The following is a 13923-nucleotide window of genomic DNA, read 5'->3' on the forward strand; positions in this document are numbered from 1 at the left end:
GGTTTACTTCGAGCGTTTCCTTTCCCTCTTTTGGGATAAATAACGCACGGTGGCGACTCTGTTTGTTTTGTTTTTGCCCGCCGGTTGTTTTTCGCGGATGCGTCACTTATTTGATGAGGAAATCAGATGGCAACCCAAACAATCCTTCTTTCTTCACCCAATGAGCCTCTATCTCAGACTTCTTCAAGTGAAGAGCTTCAGCAATAAGATGAGATTTGGGAATCTCTTCCAATCCACTAAATGACAACTTGTTAGAAACAGGTATTCCCAAGAAATGGGCATACTCCTCTAACGTAGGCACAAGATGATAATCCAGAAAAGTAAAGCAATGGTAGAGAGGATCATAGAACTGTACTAATACACTGAAAAGTCCTTCAACCACATCAGCAGACAAGATAGATAAAAGCTTCCATGATGTTGCTTGAAGTCCAAGGGATCTAATAAAAAAGATGCTAGCTTCCTTAACTCTTTCAAGTCGGGACATCTGAAACTGTACTTCGTAGTGTTCCTTCGTCCATAATCCATGGTCTGAAAATATTTGCAAATAACACCTCAGTTCCTTGAAATTTTCGTGTGATGAATATTATGATGTGCATGAATGCAATAATCACAAATAAGGGATCACACACAAGGAAAATAAACAAAGGTCAAGGGATGAATCAAGTCATTGTCAAGATCAATCATCCATTTTGGTGGATTATGGTTTACACCTTATCAACACCCAAGTTCCAATGATATTGACAAGACTTGATTTGATCAACCAAGAATCAAGGGTTTATTGTAAGTCACGAGCATGGAGTCTGGGTAAGAACCATCCCAAACGAGTGAACTAAGGATAAAAACCTGTAGATCATGTTCTAAAAAGTTCCCAGAGTCTTAATTGCATCTATCGGATATTACAGGTTAAGATGACTGACTCATCAACCCATAATATTCTCAAGAGATACTCGTCTGAGTGTAGCATCGTGTAACAACTGTTATCAAGTCTACACTTGAACAGTCTCCACACTACGTCCTAAATAGGCCAAGAGGGGTTAAATGTTCTACGGTCCTCAACTTCTCGGACCCCAAATTAGAGATAGTAATGCCTAACCAAAATACTTGTGTGACATTTCAAAATCCAAAAGGGTCTCCACTGAGCAGATGGATCTCAAGCCAACTTGTTAAGGACTACTCCACACAAGTCGAACATGACTATACCATCCTCCTATCTTAATTGAACTCAAGTTCGGGTTAGAACTTATCTCACCACTCAGAGATCACCAAGCACAACAAGCAGATTATATCACACAAACAAATATACATACATCAAATATACAATTATATACACACAAAAAAGTAGACTAAACCCACTGGAGACTACTCCCCAGCAGAGTCGCCACTTAATTTCTGTAGCGGCAAATTCATGTCTATCAAGCTATGGATAAGCAAGACATCAAATAACAAGAGTCGCCACCGCATTTTTATTGTTTCCAAGGTAAAAAGGGGAAAGTACGAATAAAACCCAAAAAATAAGAAGTTTTCAGATTAAAACTAATAAAATGCCAGAGATTACAGGTAAGGGGGTTGGTTACACATAGGGAAGGTGTTAACACCCAAAGTGTCATAGGTACTCATTGGGAGCCCTTTCTTGTGTGCATATGTATTTTGTACAAAATGATGTTTACAAACAAATAGAATGGGGGGATGAGAAAAGAATTCATTAATTATATTTTTGTGTTTGACAATATCTTCAGACTTGTGCCTACGTACCAACATAAAAATGAGGGATCAAAACCTCGTAGTTCGTGATACAAATTTCAAAGTGGATGCATTGCTTTTAACAAAATTAAGTTTGAAAGGCACAAAGGCCTAAAAATGGTTTAAATAAGTTAGTTCTTTTTGGCTTTTGAAAAGTTTTAAGTCAAGTATAGTTAAGTTTATTTACAAGTTTGATTGAGAAAAGAAGTTTGAAAAGGCAATGGCATAAGGCCAAAGTTTCTAGTTTGCAAAAATGGTCTAAGTTTAGAGAAACAAGTACAAACAAAGAAGTTTTAAAAAGGAGGGAGAGATTTTGAAATTAAAGAGATGGGGAGGAGATGAAGAGACTAATCCTAAGCACAAAATTAAAAGTTAAGAGTTGAAAAGATCTGACCAATGGGCTGCAATCCAATAGACAAGAATGTCATATAGAATCCCAAATTCCCTTGAACATTAGAATCAAGAAACAAACAATGCACACAATATTAACTTGAAGATCAAGGCATCAAATAAAGATAGCCACATCCAAGCTTTGCCATTCCATGATCTTCTTCAAATTTGCCCATATAGCAGATGAATTCCACAATGCCACAAGTCACAAGTTCAAAACAACAGCTTCACAGTGATCATGTTGCAGATGAACTCAAATGGATCTTTGATGATATATCAGATGAAGTTTCAGATTACAAACACTTGGTTACATGAAAGTTGGCATTGTCCAAGTCCTTTGCATAGGGAGTGTTGCCTAAATTCTAAGTCCAATTGTCTCAGATTAAACCAACAGTCCACACAAGATATTTTTTAGGGTTTTTTGTTCTTATTATGTACATTAATGGCCAAAGACCATACAAACAAACACAATATACACAAGCAAAATATATCACAAAATATGGTCCAAATGGACAAAGTGAAAATGACATTAACATAAACAATTAGAATGGTATGAATAATGGCAAATGAATAAGGCTTAAAAATAAAGTACATTAAAGTAAATAACTTGAAATTAAATGTTAGTTGTTAATGAGATAGAAGTTAGTATTGTTTTTTTTAAGTCATTCTTTGGAGAACACTCAACCCACTTATCACAAGCATGGATCCTTGAACCAAGACATCTTCCAAAGGAAGGAAAAAAGACCAAGTTTCCATACAATACCATGAAAGAGGGGAGACTTACAATCTCACTAACTAGAATGTTATGCCTTTTGTGTCAAAAATGTAGCGCTATGTTAAGCTATCGTATTTGGACTTATGTAGAAGTCACAACTATTTGAGGTCGGGCAATGGAATTTTGGTGTTAATGCATGTTAGAGACGTAGTATAATGGACTATGCTCATGAAACATACCACACACAACAAAAATATGCAAAAGAGGTGGCCTAATCTCATTCATACTTATGTTGATTTTTCAATCAACTAGCCTTAGGATATTGAGATAACATAGGTCCATGATATGAATGCATAAAGAAGGGGAATAAGATGAAGAGGGAGGGGAATAGATCAAAACTCAAATTGGACAAATGAGGAATTTTACCAAATTAAGATCATTCATTCATTTAGGGAGATGGAATGTATATTCCATCAATCCTCTAAATCCAATGATCTTAACCTAGCAAAGTCAAATCAACATTGACCAAAGCCCAACAACACAAGTCAAACTCATACAAACAATCAAAAAGGCTCAACACAATTATTTGGCATTTATTCCATTTAAAAATACTAAAAATAATGCATTAAATTAAATATGGTTTGTCAAATTCCTAAAATCTCATCAAAACACCAAAGAAACGGCCATGAGATTTATCATAGGTCAAACAAGGTCAAACAACCTTAGAGAAAAAATTTCAGAATTTTTAGAGACTTCAAAGTATTTTTAAACAATTAAAAATATTCACAAAATCAATTAATCATGAAAAATATTAATAATGATCCAAAAAATAATTTTAATTCAAAATATGAAAGAGGATTTTATTTAAATTTTTTTGGTGAAATTCTCATATTTTTTGGATCAATATTAAAATTAATATGAATTAATGAAAATCAGAGGAATAAAATGAAAATCAGAAAATACAAAAAAAACGTGGACCACTTGATCTCCCTCATTAATTGAGGTAGCAGATCAAGTGGTCATCAGCGTGCTTTCCACCATGGACTTAAGTCAATGCGCCACATGGATGGTAATCAAAACCAACGCGAGAGATTAATACATTTTGAATTGATCATGTGGCTTAGAATCTGTCCAACACATCATCGGCGTTAAACCTCCGGTCACCTTCTCAGGCGAACATCGTCGGACTAGTTCAGTCGTCACCATCACATAAATGAAAAAGGAGGACATGATCTGAAAGAAAAAAATAGCGTAGAGCACGAACCTGACCTCAATTTTAACTAAACTCACATATATAGAAAGATATGAGGAGTTGAATTTTGAGGTGTGTCAACTGAGTTGCTTCGATTTGACCTCAAAGCACCTCAATCTTCTTGCCTACATTGGTAGGACTTCAAACAGCCAAAGATCCAAGAGAATTAATGAGAATTAAGTGAGAATCGCAGAGAAGAAAATTTCTAGAAAATACCTTCAATGATGTGCAGAACTTGATCTTGCTTGCTTTAATCCTTGCTTGATCACACTCAGGGAACTTGCAGAAGTGGTTTGGAAATGGGACAAAGCTTTGGATCCTGGAATTTTTGAATCTCCAAACAGTGAGATTCAAACTCAATTTTCAAATTGAAAATTCTCAGGTTTTCCTTTGAATTATGAGGGTTTGAAAAGAGGGGCCAAAGTTGGCGCGCAAGGGATCCTTCCAATGAGCTCAGAGGGCTTGTATTTATAGCAATTGGGAATGTTATTTGCACACTTCAATTTGCTTCCAAATTTGGCAATGTCATGCACATGCTTGCATGGGCGTGTACAAGCCCATGAAGCAATCCATTTTGGTCCAAATGCATCTGAAATGAAGTTGAAATGAAGCTTGAATGGCAAGGCAATGCTATGTGATGTTTTGAACATTTGATCTTTTGACTTGATGCAGACCTGTTAAGACCATGCGCAGCCCTAGCAAACCTTGTCCAAAATGGATGAAATAGGACTGTGTGGAAAGCTAAGATCAAGGGGAACAACTCTTATGTTGAAGACTTTTCCATTTGGAACTTTGATCAAGGTGAATTTTGAGGTGGAAGTTAGGAAATTTAAACATGTTGAAATTGTTTCTAAGTGTCAAGCCATATACCTCAATGTTCCACCTTACAAAACTTTTCAGGTGAGCTCCAAATGAGTAAAGTGTCTTCATCAAAGTTGTAGCTATTTCAAATACCTTCAAATGGTCACAAATTTCATGTCATTTAGATTTAGAATGATAGAGTTATGCATTTTTGAAGTTGAGAAAAATCACTTGTTCGATGGTATAGGTCAAAAATGACCTATAATGTATCCTCATATCACATGCTCATAAAAGTTGATTTAGCTTTCACTCCAAACATAAAATTTGAATTAGACATCTTACATTTGATTCTGAAACTTGGAAATCTTTCATCTCATAAAAATTGAGCAAGTTATGGCCTCGGGAAGTCGACTTTCAAATTAGAGTTTAGACCAAATGACATATAATGTTTCAACATATAAAATGACTTTCCAAGCAAAATTATCTCTATACCTCAACCTGAAAGTTTTTTGGAATGTCATTTAGAGTAACTTTGATCTTGTATGAAATTTTCATATGGTGAAAATTGTAGGAGATAGGGTCTAAGGGGACCCAGTTTTGATCAGATGAAATCATCTGACCAACCACCATCAACCAACCTGCTATCATGCAATTCTCTTGACTTTTTAGGCTCATGGTAGATCATATATGAATAATATGATGAATTTTGAAGTGACCTTTGAGAAATTTGATAGATTGGTGAGGATGCTTATTGAAGAAGTTACTCAAGATACATAGACAAACTAGGGTTTCCAAGGAAAACTACCTTCAAACTCTTGAAGAATACTTGATCAAAGTAACACGTAAAGATCAATGGGACTCATATATGATGCTTAGAGACATTTTGGATCAATCTTTGGTTGTGCTCCTTGCCATGAGAGTATTAATCCCTAGATATGAACTTGATGGATCAAATGGGGATCATGCCCTACCTACCAAAGAGTTAGGCAAATGCAAAAATATATTTGTGGTATTTTGGTTAGTAAAAATGATAATATACAAGTATGATACAATCACATAGTACTTGGTGATCTCTCTGAAAACAAACCCAATGTAAGAGGAGTAAGGAGGATGCTAAAGTGTGATTCCAATGCTAATGCATATGATGAGATTGCATGAGGGATCTTAGGGTCAAAATTGGGGTCTTACAGTAGGGTACATGTTTTGATTATCTTGGCTTATGTCTTCCCGTCTAACAATGATTAATTTATTTATTACTTGGACTTATGCCTCAACAAGCTTAGATAAATGATTCAACATTTGACAGTAATTTGGCTCACTAGAAAAAATATTACTTTGAGTATTCTATTATTCTTGGTGAAAAATTAATGAACACACCGACATATTCATAGAAACTATCTTCATCTTCTTTCATGATAACCTTGGAAGTGTAGGTCTTCAAGGAGATGCTTCTACTTTCTTCTAACAATCCTTTTCTCTTTCCTTTTTTATTAGATTCAGATGCTTCAAGATTCATGATGAATCAACTTTCCAAACATAGTCGAAATATTTAAAGTATTCAAGTCATGTGGCTAGGTGCTCATTCCTGCACATAGACCTTAATACTTTATCAGCCCAATCCTGGTTAAGTAAAGTCACATTGAAATTATAACTGATGATTATATAAATTATTAACATAATGATATTATATTTATTCACATAACTCAAAGTAATTTAATCAACTGATATCAAGGAAGCACCATGATGTCTATTCAATCATATGGATTCCGCTATTTGAATATGGGAGCTCTATTGAACACACCCTTTGGATCGTTCTAGCCCATATCCTAAAATTTTGAGGTTGCAAGACTTGATAAAAAATCATGCTCTGATACCAATTTTTGGTGGAAGATATGTGAATCAAATTGTCTAAAAGGAGTGAAGGGGTCAATAGACCATTCCCCTAACACCATTTTCAAAAACATTTCCTTTTACAAAATCATAATATTACAAGCAGATGTGCATATTACAAACAAAACCTAAAGATATCGGCGATTTTATAAAACATAAGATTAAATGGATATTATATTTAACTCAGATTATTAGTAATCACAACAACTTAGAAAAATGAAGTTTCTTAAACAAGCAATGCAACAATTATCATAACTCAATTTTCATACACATTTCAAATTAAATTTGATTAATAAAATGATCAATCTAAAATAAGAGTTCATACAGTAATGATCACAAGAGAGAACATTCAAATGACTAGCCCTATCACAGACCTAAACTTTAATCAAGCAGTCTCTTTAACCAGATAAATCCTAACAACATGTTATTGTATGAAAGCATTAATACAAACTTAATCATGAAAACTATAGAAGAAACGTGTATGTGTGTGTGTGTGTGTGTGTGTGTGTGTGAGAGAGAGAGAGAGAGAGAGAGAGAGAGAGAGAGAAGTACACAAGAAATATAATGTGTGAGAATTTATACCCATCTGATCTCAGAAGCTTAATCCACTCTTCAATTGTTTCCTATTGATAATTGGTTATCTTCCAGTAAAATAATATTACAATTCCATAACGAAATTGCACAACCATTTGATAAAAGATACTCCTAAAAATAGCTAGCTTTCTATCTTGATCCTCTCTTGTTATATATGTCGTCTGCTTCGTCGATCTTTCAAGATTCATCTGATCTCAACTTAACTCTTTCAAATACAAATATTTTGTGAAGCCTTTGTTCTATAATAACTTTTACTTAGTCTTACTTATATCTTGAAATTTGATATGTCTGAAGAACACAGAAACTCCGGATTTGTCTATACAATTCCACATATCACTACCAAAGAAACCTGGAGAAAAGATTTCTTATTTTTTTGCTCGACTACCAAACTTTGACAACACCACACAAATTGAATTTTGACATGCAACTCAAAAAATTGATAAACATAAACAACGAATGAACCTCCTCTACGATAGATCTCACATTAACTAAAACTTGAGAAGCAACTAAAACATGTTAATATTGCTAGAGGTTGAAGATGACTCCATATGCAAAAGATAGATGTGAAAATGTGTTCATTAAAAGTTGGTTTCCTTAGTTTTTAGAAAGGATTTCAAATTTATGATTATCATCACAATAATCATTGAATCTTATTGGCGAGGGAGAGAGGAAATGATTTATATAGGTGCTTGAGATTATGCATAAATGGTGTTTGATTCGAGTCATAAGCAAAAGTATGATTTTTAGTCAAGTGGAAAATGATTTGAATCAAGATCTGAAATATATGAGAAATCCATTTGTATGATCCAAGTCATTGTTCGAGTCATGAAACATGTTGAAATTCTAGTTATCAGACTTTAGATGTCACACAGGTTGTTATGACATCCAATTCTGCACAGACAAGAATTATGCAGAACTTAAACGTAAGTGCAGTAAATAACACAAGTAATTGTTTACCCAGTTCAGTCCAACATGACCTACATCTGGGGGCTACCAAGCCAGGGAGGAAATCCACTATCAGTAGTATTAATTCAAAGCTAAACTCACCCGTTTACAACTCGTCACTTAATCCCTACCCAATGCAATTTCAATCTTACTCTAAGATCAGAGTTCCTACTCACTCCCCCTCAATCACCTCAGTGATTACTACCTTTAATCAATATTAAAGACAACTTTGAAGTCACACTTCAAACAACTCTTGATTGTGCTTAACAGCTTTAATCAAGATACACAGCACTCACGCTTAAAAGCTTTGAGTGACACAACACTTACAACTCAATGAACACCCTATGCCAAAGCAATCATCTACGTGATAATGGCTTGGCTTACAAGATATGTCTAATACAAGACTCACAAAAATACAGCAGTGAAGTATGATGGACACACTAAATCTTCACGCCTCAAAATCCCCAGTTCTGAATGAAGGAACGACTTCCTTTTATATTGCAGTACTTGGGCCTTTGCACTTGTATTCTCCTGAATTTAAGGTCACGCGAGTTCCCCTAAATTCCACATCTAGGTTACTAACAAATAGGCTATTTGTTAGGTTCATTAAATGTAGCTTGGTTGTTGATTTCCTGGATTTTCTCTCAGCTGTTGAATCCCTGAAGAATAGCCTGAGAAAAAGCTGAAACAGAAAACTGAACAACCTACAATATAGCATATGCTGTCAGGAATGAATGTCACGACATTCAACTTGACATCAAGGATCATATGCTAAGTCTGTTTTTCCAGAAAACAGTCTGTACAATTTTGCTGACCTGTATATGACCAAAATGACCATACTACAGTAACAGCTTACATTAATAAATGTCAAAGTATCCAATTTGACATTTACACATTTGGCCTTAAGTCAGTTCTGTTATCCTTTTGAAGAACAGACTAAGAAACATGCTGAAGTATAGCAGAACACCACTCTGTCTATTGTTCAGTATATGCTGTCAATGATGAATGTCAGAACATCCAGTTTGACATTCAGTCAGTAGGCCTTATGCCAGGTCTGGTATTTCCTTAATAACCAGACTGGAATTAAATACTAAGTTCTTCCAGAACACCAACTGTTCTATTCCTTAGTATCTGCTGACAGGGATGAACGTCACAACATTCAATAAATCCTCTATTAGCTCATCCTGCAGTAACTACTCAAGTGTGTCATGACATCAGTCAAGACATCAGAGTACAGTTAGATATTCTAACCTATAATGCAGTCACACATACACACCATGTCATGACATCAATCAAGACATTAGAATCCAGCTAGTGTTTTACCATATAATGCAGCCAATTAAACACCTACACGTGTGATAGTGGCAAGTCATGGAAATGAAACCTTCTATGATTCAAGTCAAGTGTAACCTATGATTTGAAGCAAAAGGTGTTATGATTCGAATCATGACAGCTATGACTGGAGTCGTGAAAGCTTCAAACATTTTCTAAAAGCTTATGTTTCGTGTGATTCAAGTCATGGGATGTGTGATTCGAATCATACACCTAGAGTCTCAATTTTTTTGCAACTTAAAAGAGATTTTGAAATTCTACCAATGCCATGACTTGAACCAATCTCAAATATGACTCTTGGTCCAAAAACTCGACAAAATGACTTAAAGCATATTGCTCACACTAAAAAAAATAAGCAATTTGATTTATGCATGCAAAAACACGATTTGATGTGAAATCCTATTTAAAAAAGCATTGCACTCATCTTTAAGATACTCGTAAAGATCTAAATTAAAGGAGACTCAATTACGAAACCGATAAATAAGAAACGATAATAAATGAGATACGCACCGAAACCAAAGCTCTATAGGGAAGAAAAACTTCAGTTAGGCCCCAGTTAAGAGATCATTTAGGCTTCCGGCTCTTTCCATCCCTCGGCCTCTTCTTAAATATCCAACAGTTCAATTTGTCATTCGTCCCCATGACTTCTACCTTCACCCCTGTAAATTGAGCAATAAAAGATTCATATAACTCCTTTTAGGAATTTATGCAAGTATTGGGCGGGGCCTTGAACCATGTCATAGAGGATCCTTTGAGACTCAATATAAATAACTTATATTTCACAGCTCCATGGACATGGTAGTAGTCAAGCATGATGTCTACATCCATAACATGTTCATAAATATCTCTCATGCCAATGTAGTTATCCAACTTTGGAGGTTTCTCTAGGGACTATGAGATCCCTTCCTCTGGTCAGAAACCTGTACTTCGGCGTCGCTCCTATTCCCTTTTGGGGAGTGATGTGACACTACAACAGGAACAAAGACTCCCTAGTGGATCGTTACTGCCACCTCTTCCTCTAAAATCATGTAGAGGAGTCTGGTGTTCTTGATGCCTGATACAATCTGGTACTTTATGGGCTCCTCAACTATGGTGCAACTCTCTAGCTGTCACACAAAGCTTATTTGTATACGGAGTGATCCCTAATGGGAGCATGTTGTAGATTCTCATTAATTCGAAGAAGTCTCTCAGTCAAGAAGTGTGAGTTCTGTTGTTACACTAGGTTTTAAACATTGTTCAGTAGATCGTTATCCACTTGCATGCCTAAGTTGAATGGAGTTGTTTGATGTTTTTAATCATCTCTTGTCTAGAAATTTGTGATGGTGCCAAAGGTTGCTTTGAGGTTTGGCCTTGAAGTAGTTGTTGAAAAGACTGAAAGTTCAAGAGAACTTAAAACATTCTCTGGATGATTGCCTGATGAACTATATTTGAAGGATTATGATCAAATGGAGAAGTGATCAGAACCATATCTTCCTTGACTATAAGAGTAATTGGAACCTCAACCTCGTGATAAGTAGTTTTGACTATTGCTACGGTTAAGGCGACATGGTTGTGTTGAGTGACTAATCGAATATATTTCAATGTCTCTGTGTTTTTCACGAGATCTATTGAATGTTCGAACATAAAAAATATCAATTGTTACTAAATTGTGGAGATTCAATGGAATTAGATATTGATTCTCACATATGACACCAATGATCTGGTGGAGCTCAAATCCGATCCATTGCGCTTATGAGGTACTGTCTGGTTTGTATGTGAGAACCCTCGCAACTTTGTCCTTTTGAAAAGGCATCTCATTGTGTAAATGGGTATGTGTGTTATATATAAATTACACTTGTCTTGATTCCCAAGAAATGTGGGATTATTTTTGTCAACCCAAAATAGTTGCCCCCAGACGAGGGCTAAGGGGAGTGGTGCGAACTTTGAGTTCTCAGAGATGGGGCCAATGTTCTTGTCGACCTCAAGTCCGCGTTACCATGGCTACAAGCTATTGTCTACTTTAGGTGTGAGAATCCTTACGACTTTGATCATTAGAAAATGCGTCTCGTTTGGTTGAGGTGTATGAGTGTTGTATAAAAAATATACTTAGCCTTGACTCACAAGCAATTTGGGACTATTTTGACAAATCTGAAATAATTGCCCCCAGTTGAGGCTAAGGGGAATGGTGCTAACATTGAGTTCCCTCATACGGTGTCAATGTCCTGTTATGGAATCGAGAATAAAGAGCAAGATCATGGAGAGATCTCCTGATACGTTGGTGAATGCTTTTGATAAAACGACACATAGTATATTTGCAAAGTTAACATTCTAATGTCCAGTTCATTGAAGTATTCGAGAAACAATTTAGTGGGAAAGTGAACAATATATCTAGAATTAGTGTATGTGGAGCTTATATAAGGCGAGTGGTTAAAACCACTTCCATTCGACCTGATGCGTTGTGTGGATAGCAGTTAGACAATCTAACAGTGGCAGATAGGTCGTAGCCGGGGTTGCATGCTTTGTGCTTGGGTGAGATCTTACCTGCTCCTACTCGTTGTTTGAACCCTTCGTATTTGGTCACGTGATTGGGCCTTTAGTCATGTGACTTATACATGGCCTGGAGCAGAGGTATATCATTAATACTTGAAAACACATTATAAAAAGTGATAACAATTTTAAAATACGGTCTTACATTTGTGGATAATTACTACACTCCACCTTAATTTAATATGTACTTTTTATGAGTTGATAACAGATTTGAGTTTTCTAATGTTAGTTAAGATAAAGTTTCATGTATGGCCAATACTGATTCTCAAGTTTCATGCTCTAAATTTTGCAATATTTTATCATTGATTACAACTAGTGTGAGTGAGTTAGAAAAGAATGGCCACCGAGATGAGGGTCTTAGCTTTTAAGATAGCTGTAAGATACTCTTGATTAGTAGCCAATACCATAACCAATACCATGTTGCAACTTGCATGAGCCAAATTTGAAAATCTAACCTTTTGAGATTGTACAGGCTTTGTTTATTAAGATATAATCTTCAGCACAATCTCATGTGCATATTTAAGATTATGGTGGTATTAAAATATTCACAAAAAGCACACATGAGATATAAGATCAATTACTATATCTCATAGGAAAATACTAGTTAATTACTTTTTCTTCACTATATAATACATCACATTAAACGACTCAAACTCAAACAAACCCCTCACACATATTCTTTACCTTTAATTTCCTCTCTCTTTCTAGTAACAACACATAAAAACTACCTAATTATTCTCTCAATTTTTCAATGGATCCATCCCATATAATTGCTTATGCAAACTTCAGTTGTGAAATAAAAATAATACAAGCTCGAAACGTTGAATTCATCAAGTCCACTAAACACTTGTTCGCTAGGTTGTATGTTCCAACAGGAAACAACAAAAGAATTCAACTCAACAGCAAAAATGTTTGGGACAAGTCTTTTAATCTTGATTGTTCTTGCCCAGAAGAATTCTTGGAAAACCTTAATCAACAAAGCATTGTGTTGGAGCTAAGGCAGAAGAAGATGTGGGGCTCACAACTTATTGGAAAATGTGAGATTCCATGGAAGGTGATTCTTCAATCACAAAACATGGAGTTAAAAAAATGGTTGAAAATGGATTTGAAGAGTGGAAGTGATAGCAAAGAGGTTATGTTGACAACACCAGAAGTGGAAGTAGAGATTAAAGTAAAAGTGTGTTCGGTTGCTGAGATGGAGAAACAAAATAACAAGAGGTTTAATAATTGGAATGAGTGTGGATGTAAAAATGGGCATGATCATAATGCTTGGTGCAATGCAGAAGACTGTGATATATTTGCGCTTGGTGCAGCTTTGGAAGCTTTTTGATTTTGATGCAAGATTATGCTATGAACATATATAAACTAACATCAACCTAATTAACGTATCATTGTATTGAATAGATTTTTTTGATAAAGTTATAATATATTGATTCTATATAAACTCTCAAATGGATTATCTTTTAATTTTATATATTGGAGTTCTTTACATGGTTTATGGTTAGTTTCTCTTTGTAGCAAATTTTTGTCATAATAGTTTAAATCTCCTTTTTTCTTTAACATGAAAATTGATTGTCTAAGTTAAATAAATGAAGTAAGTTTGATTAAAAGTATTAGGAAATGAGATATAGAACACAATTATAGCCACTTTCATATTCCAGGTCGCTCTCGTCCAAATCTTACATCATAGCCATCATGGAAGTGGTATTCAATGATGAAGTTATTTGGGGGATATAGC

The 13923-nt window shown here is 35.2% G+C and overlaps 1 protein-coding gene across 1 annotated transcript; it reads left to right on the forward strand.

Annotated features, from left to right (window-relative positions):
- Nucleotides 1–12793: 12793 nt before the first annotated feature.
- Nucleotides 12794–13515, forward strand: LOC127082905 (uncharacterized). Its single transcript, XM_051023128.1, has one exon. It carries the CDS (start codon nt 12937–12939, stop codon nt 13513–13515), a length of 579 nt encoding a protein of 192 aa, XP_050879085.1. The 5' UTR covers nt 12794–12936.
- The last annotated feature ends 408 nt before the right edge of the window (nt 13516–13923 follow it).

This window comes from Lathyrus oleraceus, chromosome 5, assembly GCF_024323335.1.
Source record: "Lathyrus oleraceus cultivar Zhongwan6 chromosome 5, CAAS_Psat_ZW6_1.0, whole genome shotgun sequence".
NCBI lineage: Eukaryota > Viridiplantae > Streptophyta > Magnoliopsida > Fabales > Fabaceae > Lathyrus > Lathyrus oleraceus.

What these genes read in the sequence shown, in the direction of transcription:
- LOC127082905 (XM_051023128.1), top strand. Translation starts at nt 12,937, where the DNA reads ATGGATCCATCCCATATAATTGCTTATGCAAACTTCAGTTGTGAAATA.